Genomic DNA, 26,506 nt, shown 5'->3' with positions numbered 1-26,506 from the left:
AGCCACTCGATAGGAGCTTCAAAGGAAGAAACTATGTTTCAACTGCAAGGGACCCTTGGGAACGTGGCCACAAATGCCTCGGAAAAGGAAAGATCCATTACATTGAGGTCGTGTCCGATGATAAGGACGAATAGGAAGAAATACCTTCTGAAGACAACCAACATCACGACAACACCAACCAAGTTAGTTTGAACAGTACAAAAAGAATTGCAGCATTGGTATGGCGTGAAGGAACTATCGCCCTAGCCGGTAGCCCAAGGTGCACAGTTTTTCGTATACAGGGAACCCTTCAAGGACAAAGGGTTATGGTGATGCTCGATAGCGGCTGCACACTAAACTTTATAAAGTCATCTCTGGTAAAGCAAAGAGGTGTAACTACGGAGACACACGTACAATTTCAGTTCAAAGTTACTGGAGGGACTCTTCTACCCTGTACACACCTTGTTCCTCAACTAAGTATCACAATGGAAAATCACACAATGATTGAGGATTTCTTCATAGTGGACCTTGATGACATGGAGGTTATTTCGGGCATACAGTGGATGGAGACACTTGATGAATACACTCAGAGCTTCAAACGAATGGATTTAACTCTTGTTGTCGATGGAAAGAAGATTGTTCTCCATGGAATGGCAAATGAAGGTCTGAAGGAAATTTCTGCGCATCGGATGGAGGCAATTTTTCAGCTTAATGATGTTGTTTGGGCTACACATTGTTTTGTTTCGGCAGAACCTATAAAAGGGCAACGGACACCTCCCCAAGATGATGATCTCTAGAATATTTTAAGTAAACATAATAAAGTTTTTATAGGCATTCCTCCTCGCATACCGCCTCATCGAGGGTTTGAACACACTATTGAGTTGGAAGCAGGAGCCAAGCCGGTCATAACCACAACTTACCGCCATCCCAATAAATTCAAAAATGAGATCGGAAAGACAATTCAAGAATTGCTAGAGAAAGCATGGATCCGTCCCAGTTCCAACCCCTTCACATCATTAGTGGTTTTGGTCAAAAAGGAGGACGGGGCGATGCGCATGTGTGTGGACTACCATGCGTTAAACAAAAAAAAATAAAGAATTGATGTCTCATTCTAAGGATACATGAGTTGATAGATGAATTACATGGTGCAGTCTAGTTTCAAAAAATAGATCTTCGTTCCGAATACCATCAGATCCGCATGAGGGAGAAAGACATGGAAAAGATGGCCTTTCGTTGTCACTACGGGCATTATGAGTTCTTGGTCATGTAATTCGGATTAACAAATGCGCCTGCTACATTCCAATCATGCATGAATCGCATCTTCAAAAAACAATTGCGTAAGTACTTATTGGTAATTTTTGATGATCTTATTTATAGGACATAGGAGGAGCACCTGAAGCATTTGGATGAAGTCCTAAGGATCATGAAGGAGCAGTCTTTGTTCGCCAAGAAATCCAAGTGTGAATTCAGTATGAGAGAAATATTGTACCTAGGGCATGTTGCTTGTAAATATGGAGTTCAAGTTCATCAAGAGAAGATTCAGGCTATCCTTGATTGGCCTCCCCCAAGATCACTCACGGATTTGTGAGGGTTTTTAGGACTGTGCAGTTATTACTGGAGGTTCATTAAAGGATTCTCTCAGCTCAGTGCACCATTAACGAATCTGACAAGGAAGGGGTCTTTCCAGTGGAATGAAAAGGCACAACTCACTTTTGATAAGCTAAAAAAGGAATGAGCACTTATCCCGTACTTGCATTACCTGATTTCACTAGACCGTTCATTTTCGAGTGTGACGCATCCTAAGAAGGCATTGGCGCGATACTAATGCAAGATAGACACCCCATAGCTTATGAGAGGAGGAAGTTTACGCAAACAAAACACTTATATTCCATCTATGACAAAGAAATGTTGGCCATCATAAATACACTAACCAAGTTTTGGCAATATCTGGTGGGTGCCAAGTTTGTCATTCGTACGGATCACAATAGTTTGAGATATTTTCTAGAGCAACAGGACTTGAACAAAAGGCAAAAAAAATGGGTAAGCAAGATTTAGGCTTTTGATTTTCACATTGAATATGCGAAAGGAAAGAACAATGTGGTTGCAAATGCCTTGTCCAAGAAACCCACCATCTGCTCACTAAATTAGATTTCAACTGACTGGAAAGCACATTTGTTGGTAGGATATTTCAAAAACACATTTGCCTATGAGCTAATGGATGGCAACACCCAAGATGATCGGTACAAAGTGGTGGATGACATCATCTACTATAAGAATCGGATATTTTTAGTGCCAAAATCAAAATTGGAGCAAAAAACTTTGAAGGAGGTACATGACTCAGCCTTGATAGGACACCCGGGCTTCCACAAAACTTACAGAAGTCTCCGGGAGAGGTTTTCATGGAAAGGACTTAAAGGAAACATATTGCAGAATGTAAGAGAGTGTATGATCTACTAACAGAACACATCCAAACATACTCTACCTATCGGGTTACTGCAACCTCTACTAATTCTAGTTGATAAGTGGAAAAGTATCTCGATGGATTTCATAACGGGGCTTCCCAAGTTGAACGGAAAGGATTGTATTTTTGTGGTGGTTGACAGATTGACAAAGTACGCACATTTCTTTGCCATCCCCTCAAATTTTCAAGTCACACAAGTTGTTGATCTGTTTTTAGATAAGTCTTTCGTCTACATGGGTTACCCTGAAATATTGTCAGTGATCGGGATGGGCGATTCATCAGTACCTTCTGTACATAACTGTTTTGATTGGCAGGGACAGAATCGTCCCCAAGTACTAGTTAACACCCTCAGACAAACGGACAAATAGAGATTGTGAACAAGTGGTTCAAAGGTTACCTTTGAAACTATGTTTCGACACAACAACAAGCGTGCATCAAGTGAATACACCTAGGAGAATATTGTTACAATACCACGTATCACATGTCCATCGGGATGGCCCCATTCAAAGCTCTATACCGGTACGAACCCCTCTCTTTCATCGACACAATGCTAAGAGACAGTCACGTACCAAGGGCGAGGGACTACCTTCAGGAGGGACAGGATATGCTACGATACCTGAAGGAAAACTTACAACGAGCACAGAATCAACAGAAGATGCATGCCGACAGATACAAAATGGAGAAGAGTTTCGAAGTAGGAGACTTGTTTTATCTCAAGTTCCAGCCATATCAACAATCCTCATTAAAGAAAAATTGAAGCCCCGATTTTATGGCCCCTATCGTGTAATTCGTCGCATTGGTGAAGTTGCCTATGAGTTGGATCTTCAGAGGGGAATCGTATCCATAATGTCTTTCATGTTTCATGCTTGAAGAAGGTTGTAGAGCAGAACGTCACAGTAGCCACAGACCTTCCGCCGCTCAATGAAGAAGGAAAGCTCATTCTAGACCCAGCCGAGATCATCGAAGTACATGAGAAGACTCTGTGGAACTGCACGGTGAAGGAATATTTGGTGCGTTGAAAACACTTGTCGTCGGACGACACGACTTGTGAGGGCGAGCACATCCTTCAGCACCCGACATTGCATTTGCTTGAAGACAAGCAAAATTTGGGATGGAAGGACTGTAATGTTCCCGTTATAAAATAAATCATTAATCAAACTATTGTTAATGGGCCGATTGATTTAATATATCTCGAACCCATTTTTGTTTTGTTTCCGTAGTTTGTGTCGCCGTCAGCTATCTTTGTACACCCTCGGAAAGTTTTCACCAACGGGTATTTAAGCACAGCTTGTAGGTAGTCTTTAGGTATGCAATTTGGACTATTTCTTGTACAGCGAATTCTAGTTGGGATTCTCTCTTGTTCGTCATTTCGGAAGTGAAAGATCTTCCCTACTTGGCTATTCCAGTTTCAGTGGGATTCAACCCTCGCCCTATTCCGTCGCCTATAATACTTCGCTTGGATCTGGCAAATCGAAGCACCCTCCTTTGGTAAATACTATTTGAAGGTTATTTGTGTTCTAATCTCTATTATTGTTTCATTTCAATTTGATGAGTTGCAACCTTTAAGTTTATAGTAGCGTTACTAGACTTTCCCCTCCAATCGTACACTTCCCGCTACTCAACTTGGTCTACATTCCGTATGGCATTGTCTTCCTATTCCACCACCATACGACATTGTCTCCCTCTGATACCTTCGACTAGTATTAGGTACGGCCATCATATCTATTCCATCACCATATGACACTAACCCTCTTATCACCATACAACATTAGCTCTCCTTGTCAACATACAACCCATTGTTGTACGACCACCATACCGTACGGACTATCTACTACCCATACCGTAAAGCCAAGGATACCATACGGCCAGTTGGATCCATCACCCACTCTAATACCACGATCACCACTTGCCACAAATACCGTATGGTCAACTCCTTTCCTTGTGCACAGTACGGACACTTGTTTATGTTGCCAAGTAAATCTCATATCCATACACTATCAAGCCAATTTTTAGGAGGAGAAACTACCATCGGAACATTACAACCATGATGTCTTGCAAACGCATAGAGAGCTCGTTGAGACATGACCAGGTTGAGTGGGCAGCCTGTTGCACTTTAATGCCATCACAAGGACAGCAACAATTAGAATATCACTCGGACATACAAGAATTGAAAATCAAGCACTACAAGGTTTTCACTGAAATACCACCAGGTAGACCTTCAGATAGAGGTATTGAGCATATTATTGAGTTAGAGGAGGGTGCTAAACCCATCATGATCACTCCCTACAGGCATCCAAAGAGATTGAAGGATGAGATAGAGAAAACCATCAAGGAACTACTTGCTATGGAGCGCATTAGACCAAGTAAGTCGCCTTTCGCTTCTTCTATGGTTTTGGTGAAGAAGGATGGAACTTTTAGGATGTGCATAGATTACAAGGTCCTGAGTAAGAAGACTATCAAAAATAGGTACCCCATCCCACAAATTGATGAGTTATTAGATGAGCTACATGGAGCATGTTTCTTCTCCAAAATTGATTTGACATGAGGCTATCATCAAATCCGTGTCAAAGAGCAAGATATAGAGAAGACGGCATTTAGAGGTCATTGTAGTCATTTTGAGTTTGTAGTTATGCAATTTGGGCTAACTAATGCTCCAACTAGTCCTCAATCCACAATGAACAGGCTTTTCTAGCATTAGTTGAGGAAATTTGTGTTAGTCTTCTTTGATGACATCCTGGTGTATAGTAGGACATCAGATGAGCATGTGCAGCACTTAGACACCGTGTTGAGCATTATGAGCAGGAAGTCCTTGTATGCAAAGCAGTCCAAATGTGATTTGGGATTATCAGAGTTATTATATCTGGGTCACACATTATCAGTGCTCAGTGAGTATGAATGGATCTTGAAAAGATTCGTGCTATTATTGAGTGACCTACTCTAGCGAACCTGACACAATTGAGAGGATTTTTGGGGTTGTGTGGGTTCTACAGGAGGTTTATTAGTGGATATTCCAAGCATGCAGCACCCTTGATGGACTTGATGAGAAAGAGGGATTTCTTGTGGACTCTTGAGGCACAGGAGTGTTTTGATAAATTCAAGGAGTTGATGACTGCTTGTCTACTGCTAGCATTACTAGATTTTAGCAAACTTTTTGAGTTGCACTGTGATGCATCTAGCGAAGGTGTTGGAGCAGTGCTTATGAAGGACAAGCACCTAATTGCTTATGAAAGTAGGAAGCTCAGGGGGCCTGAGAGGAGCTTCAACATTTATGATAAGGAAGTGTTGGCCATAATGCATGCTTTGGCCAAATTTAGGCAATATTTAATGGGCAGCAAATTCAGCATACAAATCGACCACAATAGCTTGAAACATTTCTTAGGGCAATGAGATCTTAATGACAGGCAATAGAAATGGGTAAGTAAATTACAGGCATATGATTTTGATATTACCTATTTCAAGGGGACACAAAATGTAGTAGCAGATGCCTTGTCAAGAAGTCCCCACTTGAGCTTGATGACCGATATATCAAAGTACTGGAGACATTTGATCCTTGCAGAGTATGCAAAGGATACATGGGCATCGGGATTCATAGATGGATCGATCCAGAATAGTGATTTCACCCTTGTGAATGAGATCATCATTTACAAAGAGAGCATTTATTTGGTGTCAGGGTCAGAAGTGAAGAGGATGGTGCTGAGAGTTTATCATGACTCACCTATGGCAAGACTTCCAGCTTTTTACAAAACCTAGCAACATATTCATGAGCGTTTTTCATGGAAAGGGCTCAAAGATGAGGTATTGCAATATGTTAGAGTGTCCTACTTGCCAGCAGAATAAACAGGAGCAGTCTTACCCAGTCGGGTTACTTAAGCCACTTCTGATTCCTAACAAGAAGTGGGAGTATTTATCCATGCACTTCATCACAGGACTGTCGATAGCCTAGGGTAGAGATTGTATATATGTTGTTGTTGATCGGCGTACAAAGTTTGCCCACTTCTTCCCAATCAACACTACATACACTACTACACAGGTGGCAAATTTATTCTTCAGAGAGGTATTTAGGTTGCATGGTTTACCTCGGAGCATTGTCAGGGATAGGGATAGCAAGTTTATAAGTCACTTCTGACCAGAGCTGTTCAGATTGTGTGAGACAGAGCTCATTCCAATACTAGCTACCACCCCCAAACAGATGGTCAGACAGAGATAGTGAACAAATGAGTGGAGAGATACTTCAGGAATCACATAGCAGGGCAACGGAAGGCTTGGGTTAAGTGAATATATCTATGTGAATTTTGTTATAATTCCACTTGTCATATGTCTATCCAGATGTCACCATTCATGGCATTATATGGATATGAGGCACCAAGTTTCATGGATTTGTTACTATCACATAGTAGAGTGCCTAGTGTTGGAGACTTATTACAGGAGAGCCAGGGCATTGTGAAGGCTCTTAAGAATAATATCACCAAGGCACAGAATCAACAGAAGCATTATGCTAATCAAAAGAGGACTGAGCGGACTTTTGAGGTAGGTGATATGGTATATGTGATGTTGCAGCCTTACCACCAGTCCACTCTCAAGAAGAGTGGTGCTGAAAAACTTAAGCCACATTATTATAGGCCTTTTAGGGTGATCAGGAGAGTTGGAGAGGTGGCTTATAAGTTGGATTTTCCGGCAAAGAGCAAAATCTGTAATGTTTTTCATGTGTCACGTCTCAAAAAGGCATTAGGACACCAAATTTTTCCTTCTACAGTGCTTCCACCCTTGGACGATGAAGGTAAATTGGTTTTAGTACCAGATGCTATCATTGAGTTTAGGGAGAGGAATTTGAGGAGACGTACTATCAGGGAGTACTTGGTAAAGTGGAAGGACCTGCCAGTAGAGGATGCCACTTGGGAGAATGAAGAAATTTTGCAACATCCAGAGTTGAGATTGCTTGGGTAGAAGCAATTTCAAGAGGGGCGGATTGTAATGTCCCCATATTTTTAGCATCTCAGTGGAGTTCTTAGCCTTTACATTCTCCGAAGGCTAAGTGGAGAAATAAAGAGAAACCGATTAAATTTATTTCTTATAAATTAATTAAATAAATTAAATTTTAGCATTTCAGTGGAGTTCTTAGCCTTTACATTCTCTGAAGGCGAAGTGGAGAAATAAGGAGAAATTGATTAAATTAATTTTTTATAAATTAATTAAATAAATTAAAATTAAAAGATGACTTAATATTTAATTAATTTAATTTTCTAGAAGCACAACTAATTATTGTATTGGAAATGGGGAAGCTTCTAGACACTGCATTTTCTAGAAATACAACTAATTATTGTATTGGAAAGGGGGAAGCTTCTAAAGAGTGTAATTCAATAATATTTTAATTCCTTCTAAAAGGGTGAAGGAAAAGAATAAATAGAGGCGAGAGCTTCATTCTTAAGCATTAGAGGGAGAAGAAACCAAGGGTTTCTGATTTCAGTTAGCCATTGGAGAGCATCAATTTTTCAGTGTTGCAACCATTTGAGGTGGTGAAATATCCACTGAATTTGACATTCAAGTTAGCTTCATTAATTTAAAAGGTGACTTAATATTTAATTAATTTAATTTTCTAGAAGCACAACTAATTATTGTATTGGAAACAGGGAAGCTTCTAGAGATTGCATTTTCTAGAAATACAACTAATTATTGTATTGGAAAAGGGGAAGCTTCTAGAGAGTGCAATTCAATAATATTTTAATTCCTTCTAAAAGGGTGAAGGAAAAGAATAAATAGAGGTGAGAGCTTCATTCTTAAAGCATCAGATTATTGTGAATTGCCTTTGATATGAACTTGGGAGAAGAAACTAAGGGTTTCTGATTTCAATTAGCCATTGGAGAGCGTCAATTCTTCAGTGTTGCAACCATTTGATGTGGTGAAATATCCACTGAATTTGACATTCAAGAGAGCTTCATTCTAGAGTACTATTTGTGCTTAAATTGAAGAATACATTTATTGTTGGTTGCTACAGTACGCGTGAACGATGTCGTGCTACAATATTTATGCTTGATTTCAATTGCAACTTTCATCCCCATCCTTGTGCATCACTATTATCAGGTTCCTCTTGCAACTGTTAGGATCCGTTTGGCAACGGAAATACAAGTCGAACAGGCATATGTAAATTCTTAAAATTTTGAATTCTTCATTTGGAAGCACCAAATCGGAATTGGAATATGAAATAAAATAGGAATATGTTTTCCAATTTTGGCCCAAAAATGAGGTCTTGCAATTCCACCTGAATAGGTGGAATTGGAATACATATTAGTTTTATTTATTTTAGAAAACAAAAATTTTTGGGTCTGTGAATTCCCCATCAAATTCTGGCTGAACCAAATAGAGAATAAAAATATGTACCCCCATTTTCTATTCCAAAATACGTATTCCTATTTCCATATTTCTATTCCCACAGCCAAACAGGCCCTTAGTAGTTAGCATTGTAATTTTAGGCATATAATTTTGCTGTTGTAAGTGATAATTCAGAATCAGATTTTGGCATTGCTGTAGTCATTATTGTAAGCCCATTTGTCTTGGCAAACTCATAGCAACATTGTACATGGGAATGAATTCAATAAAGGAGATATATGTTGCATACCATTTCTTTGACAAAATGTCCGTCTAATAGCATATATGATCAGCATAATAGTTTGTCAAAATATCAGCTGGCTGTAGGTATGCATTCCATATATAGTTTCCATGTATATGCATTAAAAAAAATACCAAAAAAAACTGCACATGCATATTAGTTCATTGTAAGAGACATTGTAATATCATTTGCAAACATTCTAAATTTCTTAGCATCATTCCAACTATATCAAACAAACTAAAACACAAAAAAAATCAGAAAAAAAAAAGGCAGCATACAAGTGTTTGACAATATTCCTTGAGCTCAAATAAGTCCATTGGGGCAAGCGATATTACACTACATAGCTCCACAAACCTTTGGATGGATCCCCTAACCACTTTATTGACCTATATGAAGCCAGATAATAAGACAACCTCTATTGACAATTGAGTTGTCTAAAGAAAGGCCATTACATTTCCAATGCTCAAGGATAATATGAGATGTTTTACAATTTGTTGATATTTGACTAAACCATCCTGAGAAATAGAGGGATGGATAATAAACCATACCATATCAAGCTTGTCCCCAATTCTCACAATCTATAATCACTAGAAACAAATAGGTATGTAGCACAATAGAAGTATAGTTTACTTATTTATGCAAAAACGAGACAAACCTGATTTCCGAATCTTTTCGTTCACGCTGTTTAACCTGTTAGAACATGTGAATAAACTTAGCATCCCATTTTACTGAATAAATTATATTGTATCAAAAATAATACATGTAATAGCTTACCTCACTTCCATTCAAAATGAGAATCTTTGAAAGTCTCGCAATTAATATATAGCGTGATGCACCTCCTTTAGTTGGATCACTAATTGGATTTTCAGAAACTCGAACCTCCTGCATATCGAGAACAATGTAAGTATTTTACTAACGTTTACTTATAAAACATAAATCAGTTATCGTAATGAGAATCTGATCAGAATCCTGAAAGCAAGAAAAAAACAGCAAATACATTTTAGCATTTACTTGCCATTCTGTTGTACACTTTATTCAAAAAATATATACTCTCCTATATCATAAATAATTTGCACTTGAATTATAACGTACCATGCATTAATGCTCCAAGTCATAAAAAGTAAAGTAATCATTTACCTATCAATTGCTTAAATTTGAAGGATACTGTTTTTATATGTTTCCATTTACAAGAAAAGAGCTACAATAGTCAAAATCAAATGCACAGCGTAAACTAAACATTTGAATTGATTTGCAGAAGAATAAAGCCACTCAGTTGATATTGTAGTTTGTCATTATGGTGTGCATCAAACCAGGGTAGAAAGAGTATAAAGAAGGGAACTTGTGGGATACAACTGAAGAAAAACACACCTACATTTGAGAACTATAGAGGACAAAGGAATTGTCCATCAATATTGATGACATGTCAACCATATCCGAGGAAAATCCAGAAGGTATTCCCAACTCAGGGGTCTTGCAGACATCCCCTAACCCAATATAAGCCATTTGAAAATAAATCCTTGTGGCTTTAAAAAAGAAAAAAAAAATTGGGGGAAAAAAAGGTGGTTCTATATTGCAAGAATCTAATGTATAGCTGGTAGCACTAATTTTCTTTATCTTGAATCTAATATTAATTTTCACATTCTAGCTTTGAGGTCTATATAGTAGAATGGTAATACTACTCAAGTTCACAGTATAATACAAATATGTATACAAAGCAAAACATAGGATATACCTTATTACCACAATACCAAGTTGGCAAGCAAATGATTTACTTTTTTCATACCAAAACATCATGAGTACATTATCAATATTCCAAGTGCTTATAAAGGGTCGGTTGGTTGGGAAGACCAACAGGCGCATTCCCTCACTTCCTAACTCCCCAACCCACTCAAGCTTAACAAGTGTTAAATACAATATTACTTTATTCCTTACTACATCTATCCCCCCCAAAAGAAAGACGATTGTTGAACACACTAAAACAGAAAAAATTGACTTTAAGAAGAAGGTTCGGAAGACATCCTTGTACTCGGGCTTCCCCGAAAACCGTTGCAGGTCACATTCAACTATCTTTTGTTTTGCTTGAACTTCTTGTACAACCTTGTTGAGTGTCGGTTTTGTACCACTACATAACATATAGCAATTGAATATTTGATACGGAGTATCAAACACACAATTCCTCTCTTGAAAAGTTAATACTCATGAAGACATAAGAATAACTCCAATATTCCTTATACCTATGGATACTAACTCAGTATATCCATGTGATTTGTTGGTAATCACATAGGCAGCCTTACACTATTTCTTTGAGGACAACTTGGACTTTTGGTGGGATGGTGGTGACGATGGTTTTGTATGAGTTTCAAAGGATGTTGATGGAGATGGGGATGGTGATGGAGGGTGAGTATTCTAATGACTTGATGCCTTCCTAACCTCCTCCTTTGAAACTCCAAATACTAAACTATTCATTGCTCTACTCCTACTCCTATGAATGGAAAGATTAGCAAGTCGACGGGGATCGAATCTAATGAAAGCTAACCAGCAGCTCCACCTCCATAGATGCAATGATTCAAAGAAAAAGAACTAGTTTAACACACAAGGCTTCCTAACAAGCCGCTAGGATGCTAGTGGCCTAGTTGTAGATCCCTAACAAACATCCACTAATACTACCATGCAACTATCCATCTACTCTTAATCTTACTTAGCAATTTCTTGTAATGAAATTTATTTTAACAACTTGAAAGGAAATCTTAATTTAACTATTAGAAGTAGAAACCATGCAACAACACCAAAAGTTCTTAATCACCATGCAAGTCACAACAATGAAAAAGAAAAAGCGATTTTGGCATTATCTTATGCAACAATTTTCTCCGAACTTTTACAAATGATAGCAATTGGCATTATATAGAGGCCAAAATTTACAACCAACAGTAGAAATAAAGAGGCAAAACCAACGATCCAGATTGCATCCTAGAAACCCTAATTAGGATTGCCACCACATTGGCCAATGAGAAGATGCCATCTCATCAATGGACCAATGAAAAAAAAAAGTGGCAACCAATGAGAAGGCACCAAAATGGTAGCCAATCAAAATTAGACACTTGTCCTATCCAAGAAGAAAGAGAAATTGCCACTTGGGCTTACATCAAATGATCTTCTAATATAAATCTCCCATTTTCTTTCATCCTTTTAGCCAAGGCAATGAACGTAGCTAGCCTTTTGTTGACTTCCTCCATAGGAGGGCAAGGTGTGTGTCTCATCTTAACCTCAGCTGAATTCATCACGCTGCTTGCAATGTCTTCTCATGGTCCTTCTCATATTCCTTGGCATATCTGATAAAGGCATTAAGGGAGGCAAGGGTGCCCAAATGTTTCTTCTTGATAGCAACCTTCCCTAACTCATCCAATCTTGATCCCAACTCTGTCTCATTGATGCTCTCCTCTTTGATATCTTCAAAATCAAGCACAGCCCCAACATCACTCATCATGGTTGAAATGGAAGTGTCAACGCCTGGGTTGTGTTGCACAATCTCATTTTATATTTCCTCCAATGTTCTCAATTTGGTAGTCAAGGCAACAAACCAACACTCAACCGTACTCAATCCTCCTTCATCAACCAACTTGGCCCTTTCCAAATATTTTTCTGGTAGCCCAATCAATGTCTGTAGCTTGGGAATGGCTAAGTCCTTAAATGGAAGGAAATCCTTCCACTCTACTTCGAGTATTCTAAATTTGTCTCTAACAGTCACTAGTGACTGGAATGTCGAGATAAAGGAAGGCAAGAAATTTCGCCCGTCTTGGATTGTATCATGGATCCAATCTTTGACTTCATGCAGCTGAGTTGATATCTCTTCCATGTTGCTCCCGCCATCTTGAGGAAGCGTTGTCTAGTGCAAATGTTGGATAGGCTGGCAATCTCTCCAATATTTATTCTCCGCCTCCAACTTTATGATCCTTTCATTTGCCTTCCTCAACCTTTCTCTGATTGAAAATATACCCTCCTAGATCTCCTCACATTCCATGTCATATGTGTTTCTTCCCAAGTTATGCTCTACTATTTCATATTCCTGAGCTGCAATCTCATCCAATGCCTTGTTAACTATTAGTATAGCAATCTGAACCTTTCGGTGACCATCACTGTCGCTCCTAGTCACCTTTGCCACTATTTTTGTCATTTGTTTCTAGTTCTCCCTATCACACTTTTCCATTAATCCTTGGATGTCTTCGACTGTTCGGGCAGTCACTACCTCGCCTCTTGGCATAAGCATTTTCCTTAACCATAGTGATGCAATGCATCTCCCCAAATCTGGATTTGGTTCGATTAGCAAAGCATCGCCAACGGCCTCAGGCACCTGACTTATTTCCTCAATATCAATCGGCTCGTCTTCTTCTCCACTAGTAACTACCATGTCATCTCCATGTTAGTTTTCTGAGAGGAGAGTACTCGGTGCTACCATTATAACCACTTGATTCTGAATCGGAGATCACCTCTACCGCAGTCCTTTGTTTACTTGTGTTATCTTCTTGGCCTCTAGCCTCAATTATGCTTTCCCTTAATGGCGTTGCATTCTATCTCTTTGTTGGCGGTTCCTGATGTTCTTTACCCTTTTCAACCTCCAAACCTCTCTTCTTACTTCTAAATGTTCCTCGTTGCTGGCTACCTCCTTACCCCTCTGTCTGACTGATTTCACTGGACCATCCTTTGGCTTCATCTTTTCATAAGGTGTACCTCTTGACTTTGCAATTTCCTCAACTTCCATTTGTACCACGACTCTGCAAATCAACTGCTCTTGTAACTACCTGCAAGGAAGGATCTTGGTGATCATTCCAATCCACTGGATTCAATTCTGTTCCATCTACTGTATCATAATCTTCTCTCAACACATTTTCATCATCTTCTAGTTGATAGGGAATATCAAGGCCTCTCCATCTAATTGCCCTCATCATGTTCACTGACAATCTTGAGAAAGTTAGCTTTCTCACATGAAAGTCATCTCGTGCATTGGCCCAAAAATCTTCTATAGTAGGGACATGTTTAAATGCATTTTCGTGCGATGCCTCGATAAGACCATTAGGATCGAATCCTTGCCTTGCTCTGTACCATCCTAGATGATACCATTCCAATTATTTCTCTGCAACTGCAAAAGCGACAGGATTGGGGCAACTATCATTGCCAATTCCGAATGAGAAGGTAATCCCTGTCTCACCCTTAAGTTTCAGTATTTTGTCATAATGGTCAAGTTGCCTAGCCAATTCCATCAAAACTACCTTGTTGGGTGGGTACCTTGGAAGCCTCTTGGGACAAACTGTGCTTCCTGCTACTCTAATGTATGTGAATTGTGGAAACTGGATAAACCAACTCCCATATTTTTTAATCTTTGCTTCTGCTTCTAATCAAAGCCTCTTAGCAGGTGTCCCTTGTAGCACCTTTATTGTCTTCATGGCAAAGGGTTCACAAAATATTTTATAGTCTTTTTTGTTGTGCAAATGAAGCTGTAGATAGCATTCATGCACCAAACATTGCCCTAGCCCATTGCCAATTACTCCTATGGCCTTAAGTCTCAGATTTTCATACAACCTCGCAATCACACGCCATATAGAATTGCTTTTGATTTTGCACGGTCCCAAGTTGCAATTCTAGATTCTCACTTATGATCCTAGCCCAATCAAATCTTCTTTTTCTCTTTTCAATTTCATCAATGAAGAAGTACATCCAGTTTTCGAATTGCATACCTTGAGCTAGGCCCATGATCCGGTTGAGAAGGACAATGAGGTCGCCATACTCCGATTTGAAGACTGACACGGTGAGTCTTGACGATCTGGTAACTCCTTTCTTGCCTTTGTGTAGCCAATCCTGCTTTAGATGCATGAAATAAGCCTCTTGGTTTTCCTGGAATGACTTGGCCGCCTGATCCAGCATTACCACTGTTATGCTCTTGTACTAGGGAATGTTAAATGCTTCTTCAATCGCCTATCCGCCAATGTTAGCCAACACTCTTTTCCCTTCATCAAAAATGATGGATTTGCTAACCAAATCAAACTTGGATGCACATTCCATAACCAATTCTAGGCAAGGCAAAGTAGGAGGAAAGGCCGCCGCATGTACAATTCCACTTTTGTATATCTTCTTTGCCATGGGGGATTTTCCTTCCTTTAGTCTGTCCTTTAGCTATATCATGTTCACTGTACCGATATTGGTATTGGTTATTCGCCTCACTTTTGAGAATAAGGTGGTCCTGGGTATCATGTCCTCTTTGTCTTTCTTGGTGTTCGCTCCCTTTGGGTTCTTACTTACACTAACATCTACCATCCTAAACACTTATTTTTGCCCCTTAGTTCTAAGTGATATGGACTACCCTTATCGATCTTCAACCTTTCTATCGATGGTTTATAACTTATTTCTGCCTCGCCAAGTCCTATCACTACACTTATCAATCTCCAACCTTCAACTTAGGGGTGGGACTACCACTTATTTCTACCTCTTCATTACCTTAGGATGGACTACACTTATATCTCCTAACTTCATTCTTAGGGTGGTCTAGCTTATTTCTGCCTCCCCAAATGTCCTATCATGGATTCTACACTTATCTCTCCAATCTTCAACCTATCGATGGGATGATGAAGTGGTGGATAATGAATGCAAGAAGAACATAAGAGAAACAAAACCAAACAAGAACAAGGAGTGAAATCCGCTCAAGAATCACCTTTGAGCTGTAGAATTTGTCCAAGGCATGTGAAATCTACTCCAAGCTAGAAGAAAATCGCCAAGCAAAGGCTGCTTAAGAAAATAGCCAAGCAGATAAGAGGGCTTGTGGTGAAATGAGGAATGAAAAAGGGGGGAAGCCCTCTTATACCCAACGCCATACACTCCTCCAAGCTGGCCGACTTGCCCCTGGAGGAGAAGAAAATTAAATTAATCCACCATTCATGGTCCAAAATTAAATGCCAAGCTAGAAAATTTATTTTGCCTTAGTGAAATTTGCATTTTTCATTGCTGGTTGGAACCAAAATTGCAAAAATAAAATAAATAAAGCCTTGGAGATGTTAAAAAAATTCATTTAATGATGTTTTGGCAATTAAAATATCATTTAAAACCGGATTTAGCAAGCTAAAATCGATTTTCAACTTTACTTTACCAATCTTTTAATATTTTTAAAATTTTCAAGGCAATTTTAACCAATTTAATGCAAAATTTTGCAATTAAGTCCATTTCGATTTTGGCAATGCAATTTTTTAAAAAAATTTACCAAAAAAATATATATCATTTTTCTAGCATTCAAAATCAATTTCTCCAATTTACTTTCACTATCAATAAATTTCCTTCTTTCATCGAAAAATTCAAGATTTTCCAAACAATTAAATCTAAAAAATTTCATTTTGAAAATGTTCAAGTCTATACAATCCAATTTTCAAAATAAAACCGCCAAAGTCCTAAAATTTGTAAATTTATCCTGCCAAATATTGTTCTAACCATTGAAAAAAAGGTTAGTCTTTGAATTTGTTCGGCCTAATGATAAAATTACCAGTTCCGAAAAATCAAGTTAAAACCGGATGAAAAACAAATCTAACCATTTCTCCTAACTAGAGAGAGTCCAAGGTGTAAAATTTTCTAAAATTGGAAATGTTTGGACAACTCCAAAAAAAATTGCCAAGCAATTTTTAAAAAGGGGGTCCCCAAAAATTTTATGGCAATGGTGTGAGGACCTCACAACAAACCCGTTGGATGTTTTGCCTTCGCCCTAGTGACTCTGTTTTCCACTTCAGTTTTCCTATTCTCCAGGCCTCTTCCATGGTAGCCTTCTTGGCCTTCCACTTTTCCTCGAGCGTAGCTCTTTCTATTGCCCATTCTTGAGCCAAACTTTTGCCTTGTTGTAGTTCCAAATATGCCTGGCGGAAAGCAACTTCCATATCTGCAAGGGTCTCCATGAGAGATGATTGATCCGAAGTAGAAGGATAGTGTACCTCTATACCCACGCCGCCACCAACTTCAATCGAGTATATTCCCCCTGCTGAAATAGTTTCCAGTCCATATGGCAGCACTTCTGCATAAATGTGGACAAAGATTTCGCTGCGGTCCGAAAGGCTTCTATATTTTGAAACCTAGGTTGTTGTATGATCTCCCTGGTGGAATGCTCCATGTTCTACAACTCTCTAAGAAATAATTATGCCTTGGTCGTAAATGAGAATGTGTCAAAGGGTTCCACTCTCTCGCTCTGTATCTCTATTGGCTCCTCATTAGCTACTGCCAAAGGGGAAGATACAATCCCATCTTCCTCAAGTGATTTGTCAGCCTCTTCAAGAGCTGTATATGTCATATCCTCCTTAATGTGAATATCTACCTATTGGGTGTCTGTTGTCCCTATGGACTGGACTACAAGAGCAACCAGGTGAACTACTTCCGGCCCTAGAGGTGTTTGTGATCTCATCTTATGTGCACACTTTGTCTGGCATCTCAAGTATATCACCTTAGTGCGGGGGTGTTGATTTGAAGGGATTAGTGTTGATGTCAGTTTTGTATCACTACATAACATATAGCAATTGAATACTTGATATAAAATACCAAACACTCAACCTTGTCTTGAAAAGTAAATACTCATCAAGAACATGAGAAAACTCCAAGGTTCCTTACAAGTGTGGATACTAACTCAATTATATTAATGTGATTTGCTACTTAATCACATAGGCGGGCTTATGTTGTTCTTTCAAGGATGTCGAACTTTGACTTGACTTTCTCAATTGACTTTTCCAATTTATCTCACTTCCAACTTTGCTCTTCAAAACTCCAACTACTAAACTACTTGTTTTTTTACTTCTACTCCTATGAATGGAAAGATTAGCAGATGGACGGGGATCAAATCTGATGAAAGCTTACCAGCGTCGCTACCTCCATAGATGCAATGATTCAAGGGGAAAAAGACAAGATTACCATGCAAGGCTTCCTAACAAGCCGCTAGGATGCTAGTGGCCTAGTTTATGATTCCTATCAGACATCCACTGACATCAACATACAACTATCCATCTATTCTTACTCTTGCTTAACAACTTTCTTGAAATAATAGCTATTTTAACAACTTCAATGGAATTTAACTTCAACTATTGGAAGTAAAATGTAATAACCCCAACCGATTATAACTACATCAACCACAAATTCTTCTCTAATTCACTTGTTTGACATTTTGTCAAAAACTTTGCAAGCAAGCTCTTATACCACTGCAAAATCCTATGCAATTTTTATTTTTATTTCTCGATTGCTAACTTGAGAATTTCATCAAACACTTTGCACACAACGGATATATATATTGCAGATCTAAAGTATGATTACTTTCTAAATGCCAAACTTTAATTGATACGCTTGCAAAACTCTAAACAACCAACAACAAATGTTTAAGTATTTTTTTGAAACATAGAGCAATGACTATAAATGAGAAAATATGCATCTACATCAATAAATACATTAGGGCAACAATTCTGATGTAAAACTCTGATATAAATATTCAAATCTAACCTCCATGCATTACAAATGAAATAGATAGAAACCTGGAAAATTGCTCAAGGGAATCTAGATTTTTTTCTGTAGCAAGTTCCTGTAGCAGCAATGACACTATAGCGAATTACTATAGCGACGGCACTATAGCAACGTCACTATAGCAATTTACTGTCGCAACGTCACTGTAGCAACGATACTATAGCAACAGTATTGTAGCAAAGTTACTTTAGCAGCAGTACTGTAGCAAGTTACTATAGCAACGGTACTGTAGCAAAGTTATTGTAGCAGCGATACTGTAGTAGAGTTCCTGTAGCAATATCCAACTTATTCCTTCTCCACAAATCTGGCCCTAGACCACAAATTCGGCACAATGAAAAGACTGATTTGTCTTTTCCAATAGTCCCAACACTTCAGAAGATATTTCACCACCTTAGTTATGCAAATCAATGAGTGTTCGTTCCCAACTATCAATGTAACAACTAAAGAAACCCTTGGCTCCACGAGCTATCCAGAAGAGTAGATGACAACACATTCGATCATCAACAATGAGGCTGCCCTCTCAATTTATTCTTTTCCTCCAATAGATGGGCCTCCTTCTAGAATAAATAAAATAATATTTAATTCCTCCTTCTAGAAAATTATTTTAATTTATTTCATTAACTTTAGTCACTTTTAATTAAATTAATTAAATATTAAGTCACCTCTTAATTTTAATTTATTTAATGACTTTATAAGAAATTAATTTAATAAATTTATCCTTATTCCTTCGCTTAGCCTTTGGAGAATGTAAAGGCTAAGAACACCATTAAGAGGCTAAAAAGATGGGGGACATTACAGTCCACCCTCCTTGAAATTGCTTGTCCACAAGCAATCCAACAACACAATGAGCTCCAACCTCCACCTGGATCCCAAATGAAGCAGTATGTGACACCCCTGTTAACATTGAACCAACCGCATACCACTAACATCATTAGGACCAACAACATAACCTGCAATATAGCACTCAAAACCTGTGCTAATTATGTAGGAGTTAGAATATCACCAGAAGAAAACCCCACAAGAAATATCTCCATCCTAGTCCCCACAAATATGATTTATACTGAATTGAAATCTTGATCAACAATCCCTTGAAGAGACGTAGCTATAGGAGAATCTTATGCACTCATGCCAACTGTATCAACAATAGATGTAGCCACATCAAAATATGTAGACACAAGAACATTACCAACTGCCGCAACACAAAACTGAATCTTTACAGATGGTGAAAACTGAGCCCAACTCCTCTCAGGTGAGTGATCAACATCAACCTCAAACAATGGATTGTCATAAGACAATATTGCATCCATGTCGAACATTGGACTGTCCATGAAGTGAACATCAACACTTTGTTGATCCATAGTATAACATGATTCTCTCACTACATCACTCACCTCATCAACAATATCAAGTGTACTATCATCTAAGCACACAACTACAACTTCATGCATACTGCTAAACTCCTTGTTGGATGGTTCAACTGAACAGAAGTGGTTGTTGCTATGATAGTATCCTCGCATGCTCCTACTCCCACTATTGCTACATTGCCATCAAATACATGATTCTGGGAACTCATGCCAACAACTGCATCCTTTGACTTAACCTCACATGAATTCTTATCATATTCCACCTCAATTGTACCAAACTCGTGTAGCATCTCATAAAAAATGTCCCGCAGACCCGAAGCCACAACTATATCATCACATTTGGTCTTCAAAAAAGTGATACCATGCTTTGCTCAAATCTTGGATTCAAAATAAATTGGATCATCCGTTTGTGATTTTGATTCATCTCATTCACTAGCACATCCAACAGTTTCACAATACCCTGTATCTTAGAATCTCCATCCCTTGGCAGAGAAGTACACCCTCTACGAGTATAATGAATACCAAACCTTCTGTCACCATCCATAACGCTGAAAACCAAGTCCTCTACCTGTGGGTTGAAAGAAAAGTGATGAGCACTCCTCACAATGTAATGCCGATAAAAACTCTCAATCTCTGTCAAGGACTCATCATCATCAAACTGGCAATCAAAAGATGGCTCCAATCTCTAACTCCGAACTATTGGTTGGGCAAGATCTTAGGCATCCCTCTCAGCAAACCCAACCACAGAATCCCTATTGGGAAGCATTGTAGCCAAGGTCTCTACAATCTTCCTCACCAATCGGTGTATAGCACGAGAGCCTTAAATGAGAGTACCCTCAAATATATTGTATGAAAGCTCCTGCAAATCCAATCTCTCAAGCAAATACTCCATGAATGACTCAGTACAGAAAAAATTATATGTGGAAGCATTAATCTACTTCTCTATAATCCATAGTTGATCCCTCTGAAAAATGTGACAATGCCAACTGTTCAATGCTACCTGTGGTATGAAAAGAAGAAATAGATTCACTTCCAGTAGAAGGAAGCAAATCACCATGAGAGCCTGTCTCCACTGATGCTCTCACCTCCTCTGTACATACTACACTCATCCCAGACGATTGTGTTTGCTACATCATCGCATGCCTCATCCTCAACCGTAGAAGCAAACTCACCACTAACCACAATATGTAACTGAACAGGGTCTGGTGCTAATGTTAATTGTACACGCTCTAACTCCATGGTAACCTTATCCAACTGTGACTGTGACTCCTGAAGAGCCAACTGAGTATACTGAAGAGAGTCTACAATCCCCTCAAGCTCATAGGTGAGCTCAGCCACCTCCTCCTCTTTCCCTAACATCTCATAGCAGGTACTACTCCACTCCAGAAGGTAATCCCTATCAACAACTAACTGAGAGTAACTATGCTTCAAGATCTTAACAGCCTCTTGAAGCGCATGAACCTCTGCTAATCAAACATGGGAGCACCCCAGCCAGAGGTAGCTAATATCTGACGGATAGCACCATAATGCTCAAGAGCTAAAGAAATGTTACTATCACTCAACTTCATCTGACAAGTCACATGATGCCTCTGTAATCCCTTACTCCTATGCAAGCTCTCTATCTCACTAGCTGTACTGAGATAGGAAACTGAATCACAACTCTCCACCACAAGATCACTCATACGAGTGCTATCTTCCTCGCACAATTTTGCATCAGACATACAACTGCCATGTACCTCAACCAAATCCTCATCCAAAGAAATGGAGGCCCTTGTATCAATCTCCTCACATGTCCCAGCTTCCACCTCAATAGTAAGATCCTGTAAGCATTGATCCTGGGACTCATCCAAATCCTCCTCGAAGTCGTCACCCAATATCTAACAAGGGGTGTCATACCCAGTATATCTCATAGCATCATCAAATGGATCATCAGATGTGTCCATACTATCTACATCAACATCTCCTGACAAAGCCTTAACTGCAAACTCCCAACTCTGCAAACATGACTCAACGTTAGGCTGTGAATCAGTAATACTAGAGCATAAACCCACATCTACTGACTCCGTTAAAACACCCACATCACCAACATCACAGCTAAGTGACTCTATACATGCCTATGTCCCACCTGAGGAAGCAAACACCTCCTGCACTGTAGCAATACCATGAGATCTCACATACAAATCTCTAATAATAATCCTGTCCTCGAGAGTATAAAGTATCAATGGTAACAACTACATCAACTATCTCTGCACTAACTGTAGCAACAACTCTAGGAGCATAAACTTGCTCAAGCTCGATGTCGCTATCCTCTGCTGCCGCTAACACAACCACATGTTCTTGTGAAATAAGTCCATTGTCAACACTGTAAATAGGACTAGTAGGTATCGTACTACATATAGGTACATTTGCATCAGGGACTCCTTTCGGGGAAAACTCAAGCTTCCTTCCCTGCAACCTCAATGTCGGCCTTCTAAAAACAGAAACCATATACCTCATTGCCCTTTCAATTATCTCTAGATCCGACAAGCTCTCTGTCAATCTCTGTTGATGAAGCTTAAGTCTCTCCATACTCTCCTGCAAAGCATTCATCTTCACGCTAACTTTGTCATTACTCCACTAATTTCTATAACTATCAGTCCTCCTATGTTTGTCCATGGCTAGAAAATGCTAGAGTACTAGTCACTCCAAATGCAGTAACAAATCTAACAATAATATAAATTTCCTACCCCACAGGATGGCAAGAAACCACTCTGATACCACTGCAATAACCCCAACCGGTTATAACTTCGTCAACCACAAATTATTCTCTAATTCACTTGTTTGACATTTTGTCTAACACTTTACAAGCAAGCTCTTATACCACAGTAAAATCCTGTGCAATTCTATTTTTTATTTCCTGATTGTTAACTTGAGAATTTCGTCAAACACTTTGCACACAAGGGATATATATATTGTAGATCTAAAGTCTGATTACTTTTTAAATGCCAAATTTTAATTTATACACTTGCAAAACTCCAAACAACCAACAACAAATGTCTTTGTATTTTTTTTGAAACATAGAGCATTGACTATAAATGAGAAAATATGCATCTACATCAATAAATTACTGTAGCGATGGCACTGTAGCAAGTTACTGTAGTAGCATCACTATAGTAGCCATAATATAGCAGCTGTACTATAGCAAAGTTAATGTAGCAGCAGTAATGTAGCAAGTTACTGTAGCAGGGATACTATAGCAAAGTTGCTGTAGCAGAGTTCATGTAGCAATATCCAACTTATCCCTTCACGAATCTAGCCCTAGGCCACAAATTCGGCAAAATGAAAAGACTGATTTGTCTTCTCCAACAGTCGCAACCCTTCGAAAGATATTTCACCACCTCACTTATGCACATCAATGGGAGTGTCCGTTCCCAATGATCAATGTAACAACTGCAGAAACCCTTGGCTCCACAAGCTATCTGGAAGAGTAGATAACACATTCAATGCTCAACAATGAGGCTACCCTCCCTATTTATTCTTTTCCTCCAATAAATTGACCTCCTAGAAATAAAATAATATTTAATTCCCCTTTCTAGAAGATTCTTTTAATTTATTTAATTAAATATAAAATTAATTAAATTAATTAAATATAAAATCACCTTTTAATTTTAATTTATTTAATGACTTTATAAAAAATTAATTTAATCAATTTCTCGTTTTTTTTCTTCTTTTTTTATTGGTAAACGGCCAAGGCCATGATAATTTTTATTAATTAAATGAAAAAATTACAAAAGCTTACTCCATTCAAACAGGCACTGGTAGGAAAGAATGGAGAAGAAAACCTCCAGTCTTGCCCGAGACAGATGTCCTATATTATTACAATTTTAAAAGGAGCATACCCTAGTGACTTAATGACCTAAATTATATCCAAATGCAATCGATAAACGCGCATACCCCTAATAACGACCTCTACATTTGATAGTCCAAAACTGCTTCCATATGACATCAAGTCAGAATTTGATAAATCAATCTTCTGAGAGAAGCATCTATCATGTCGAAGAGCCTGCCAACTAGCTATTCATTAAAAAGGGTTAGTTAACATAGAACCAGAAGAAAGATAATCCAGTGGGGGGATCAGAATGATCAATGTCATTCTTGACTAGTGTCTATGTGGATAAAAAACCAGAGCAATGAAAGTTGCTTAGAAGTGAAGGAAACCAAGAGAACATTAAGAAGAAAGGATAAAACAACATGCTGTAATATACACCCTACTCTGCCATAAAATGATAGAAACATTAAGAGAATAAGCCTATCTTACCAATGCCTATTTAATAAGGATTGCAGCCAATCCATATATTATCAAGATTCTATTAATCAAAACCGTATAATATTAAAATTATGTTTACAAAGCTAGAATATAAAGGAATAGTGTAATGCAGATCTGGAGATGCTTAAACTAGCAATAATTTGTAATTCTAAGAGGTCATTACCGCTAAAGCCAATCTACAGTTGGTGTAGATAAGAGAAAAAATTCCATGACACTCTGTAGTGTCATAAACATAGTGGAAAGGCTCATAGTAAGGACTGAGATGAGAATCCCACACCACGAGGCCAAACCAAACCCACAAATTGTTAAAGTTAGCAAGATCATGCCGCATATATACGGTTCTACTTAAAGAGGCACACCAAGCATCACTAATTTGCATATACACAATAAGCTAAGTCGGCATCTAAGTCGAATGCTGCCAAAATGGAACAACAGAGTAGCCATTAGATAAATTAGGAAGCAAGCAAAAACTTAGGTCAGCTGAATTAGCCATAGTAACCAGCCTTCAAATTGGAGAAGAGACCATTTCAGCTAAGTAAATCCCTTCCAAACATTTCCAAGCCTTCATAATACCTTCTGAGTCATTATCGAAAAAACCAAACAGTATCCTAAAGAAGGAGAGTCACAACTGGATTAGATTAAAATGAAGAAAAATTAAACTCCCCATACAAACATCCATTTCCTCAAACAAGGATGCGTAACCTATCGATAAAAACAGAGTGTTCATAAAAATAAATTCTATATATCTAAGAGTCTTAGGATTTCTACTTACTGAAGGAAAACTCATCAATGGTCATATGCAAGCCATATCAGAACAAGTTCTACAGAGCAAGTCAAATAACATCCCATATTAAGTGGTAAAACAAACAGAATATACATAAAAGCCAAACCTAATCATATTCCGAGAGAAACTATCTATGCAAAGCAACCCTAAATTAGGAACCTTAGAGAAACAAACCCTCAAAATAAAGCTTTATCCAGCTAAAACCATAATTAGGAAAGATCATAGTCGGATGCCATATATTATAAGTGTATACCGAATTGTTCACATAATCAAAAGGATAAGTTTTGGAGATTTAACACAGAGCTATACAGAAATTATACATATGCCTCAAGCTTAAAGTTTAAAACAGAGGATAATTAAGCGTACTAACAAAATCGCTATGTCTGTATAAACCAAGAAGCCCTAATCTTTTAAGACTAACTCGAAGAGATTATCAAGTTCAAGCCGAGCCTCTGCCTTCCTTCCAACACACCATAATAACATCTGTGATATCACTGGGCCACTCCACCTGGTAATTGGGAGGGAATTCAAAGAAGAATTTCCCTCTGCTTGTCTTTTCCACATTGGGGGTGCAAAAGTCCAAAACCTCAAGATTATTGAACGACACTCCTAGCTGAATGTAGGCATTGAAGAGGCCAAGATAATTGGTGAGCCATGCCACATTATCTTCAGCTATGATTCCCTTCCAAAGAAGAAGAAAATGCAGGTTGGCCTCCATTATAGGCCATTCATGATAGAATGCTATGTTCTCTCGGATGACCAGAGATTGACGACAAGGAGTGGTGTCTAAATCCGGGTGGCCCAAAGGAAGATTCATGTATTTTTCAAGAAAGGGAATCCGAAATTTGTTGTCTATGTTGTATACCGCTTGCTCTAAACCCTTCCTCCATGTAGGGACAAATAGGTCGTGGCAGAGTCTTACAATGTCATCTGCTTGCACTCTAGCTCTCACTAGGTAGCCAATAAACGACCCGATAATATCACTATTAGTTCTCCGGGTATATTGGTAGTCAAATACTCCCTCACCCAAGGCTTTGATGATTGCAAACCGAGACATTTCATCTCCTGGATATAAAATTTGGTTCCACCTTTCTGGTTTCACTGCCCTACAGAATGCCATAGTTCAGTTCTCGGAGGCATGGAAAAGGGCAACGTTGGACTCCATACTCAGCGTCGACAAAGAAACATAAATCTAGATGATAACGCCCAGCGGTAACACAAGAAAATTCTGGAAATGGACATATGACCTATAGGCACCAAATCGCTAAACAAGGCGACAGATAATGATTACATGCAAAGTACCAGGGCTCGTGATACATCATAATGAAAGCACTATTACACAAAACTCCGAATGCTCGCACCTATGAGGCTAACGCAGAAATGATTATAAGGTACAATAGCCATACAACTTGTGAAAATCGTGCTTATGTGATAAGCCTAGATAGAGCCACATTAGAGAACAGAAGGATTGGGGGTGATATATGAA

General features: G+C 38.6%; 1 protein-coding gene across 1 annotated transcript in view; it reads right to left on the bottom strand.

Moving 5' to 3' along the window:
• PFI (tubulin folding cofactor E / Pfifferling (PFI)) overlaps positions 1-26,506 on the bottom strand; it is a 198,055-nt gene that overhangs the window by 46,144 nt on the left and 125,405 nt on the right. Inside the window, exons 9-10 of the mRNA XM_089788779.1 lie at positions 9,819-9,926; positions 9,700-9,734 (exon numbers count right to left, since the gene is read on the bottom strand). Coding sequence (XP_089644905.1) covers positions 9,700-9,734; positions 9,819-9,926 — 143 coding nt within the window. The remainder of the gene's footprint in view (positions 1-9,699; positions 9,735-9,818; positions 9,927-26,506) is intronic.

The sequence above is a fragment of the Cupressus sempervirens genome, chromosome 6 (genome assembly GCF_028749045.1).
Source record: "Cupressus sempervirens isolate cs-2001-9-10 chromosome 6, ASM2874904v1, whole genome shotgun sequence".
Classification (NCBI taxonomy): Eukaryota; Viridiplantae; Streptophyta; class Pinopsida; order Cupressales; family Cupressaceae; genus Cupressus; species Cupressus sempervirens.
The sequence above is the reverse complement of the archived record's forward strand: the minus strand, read 5'-3'. Positions and strand labels throughout refer to the sequence as shown.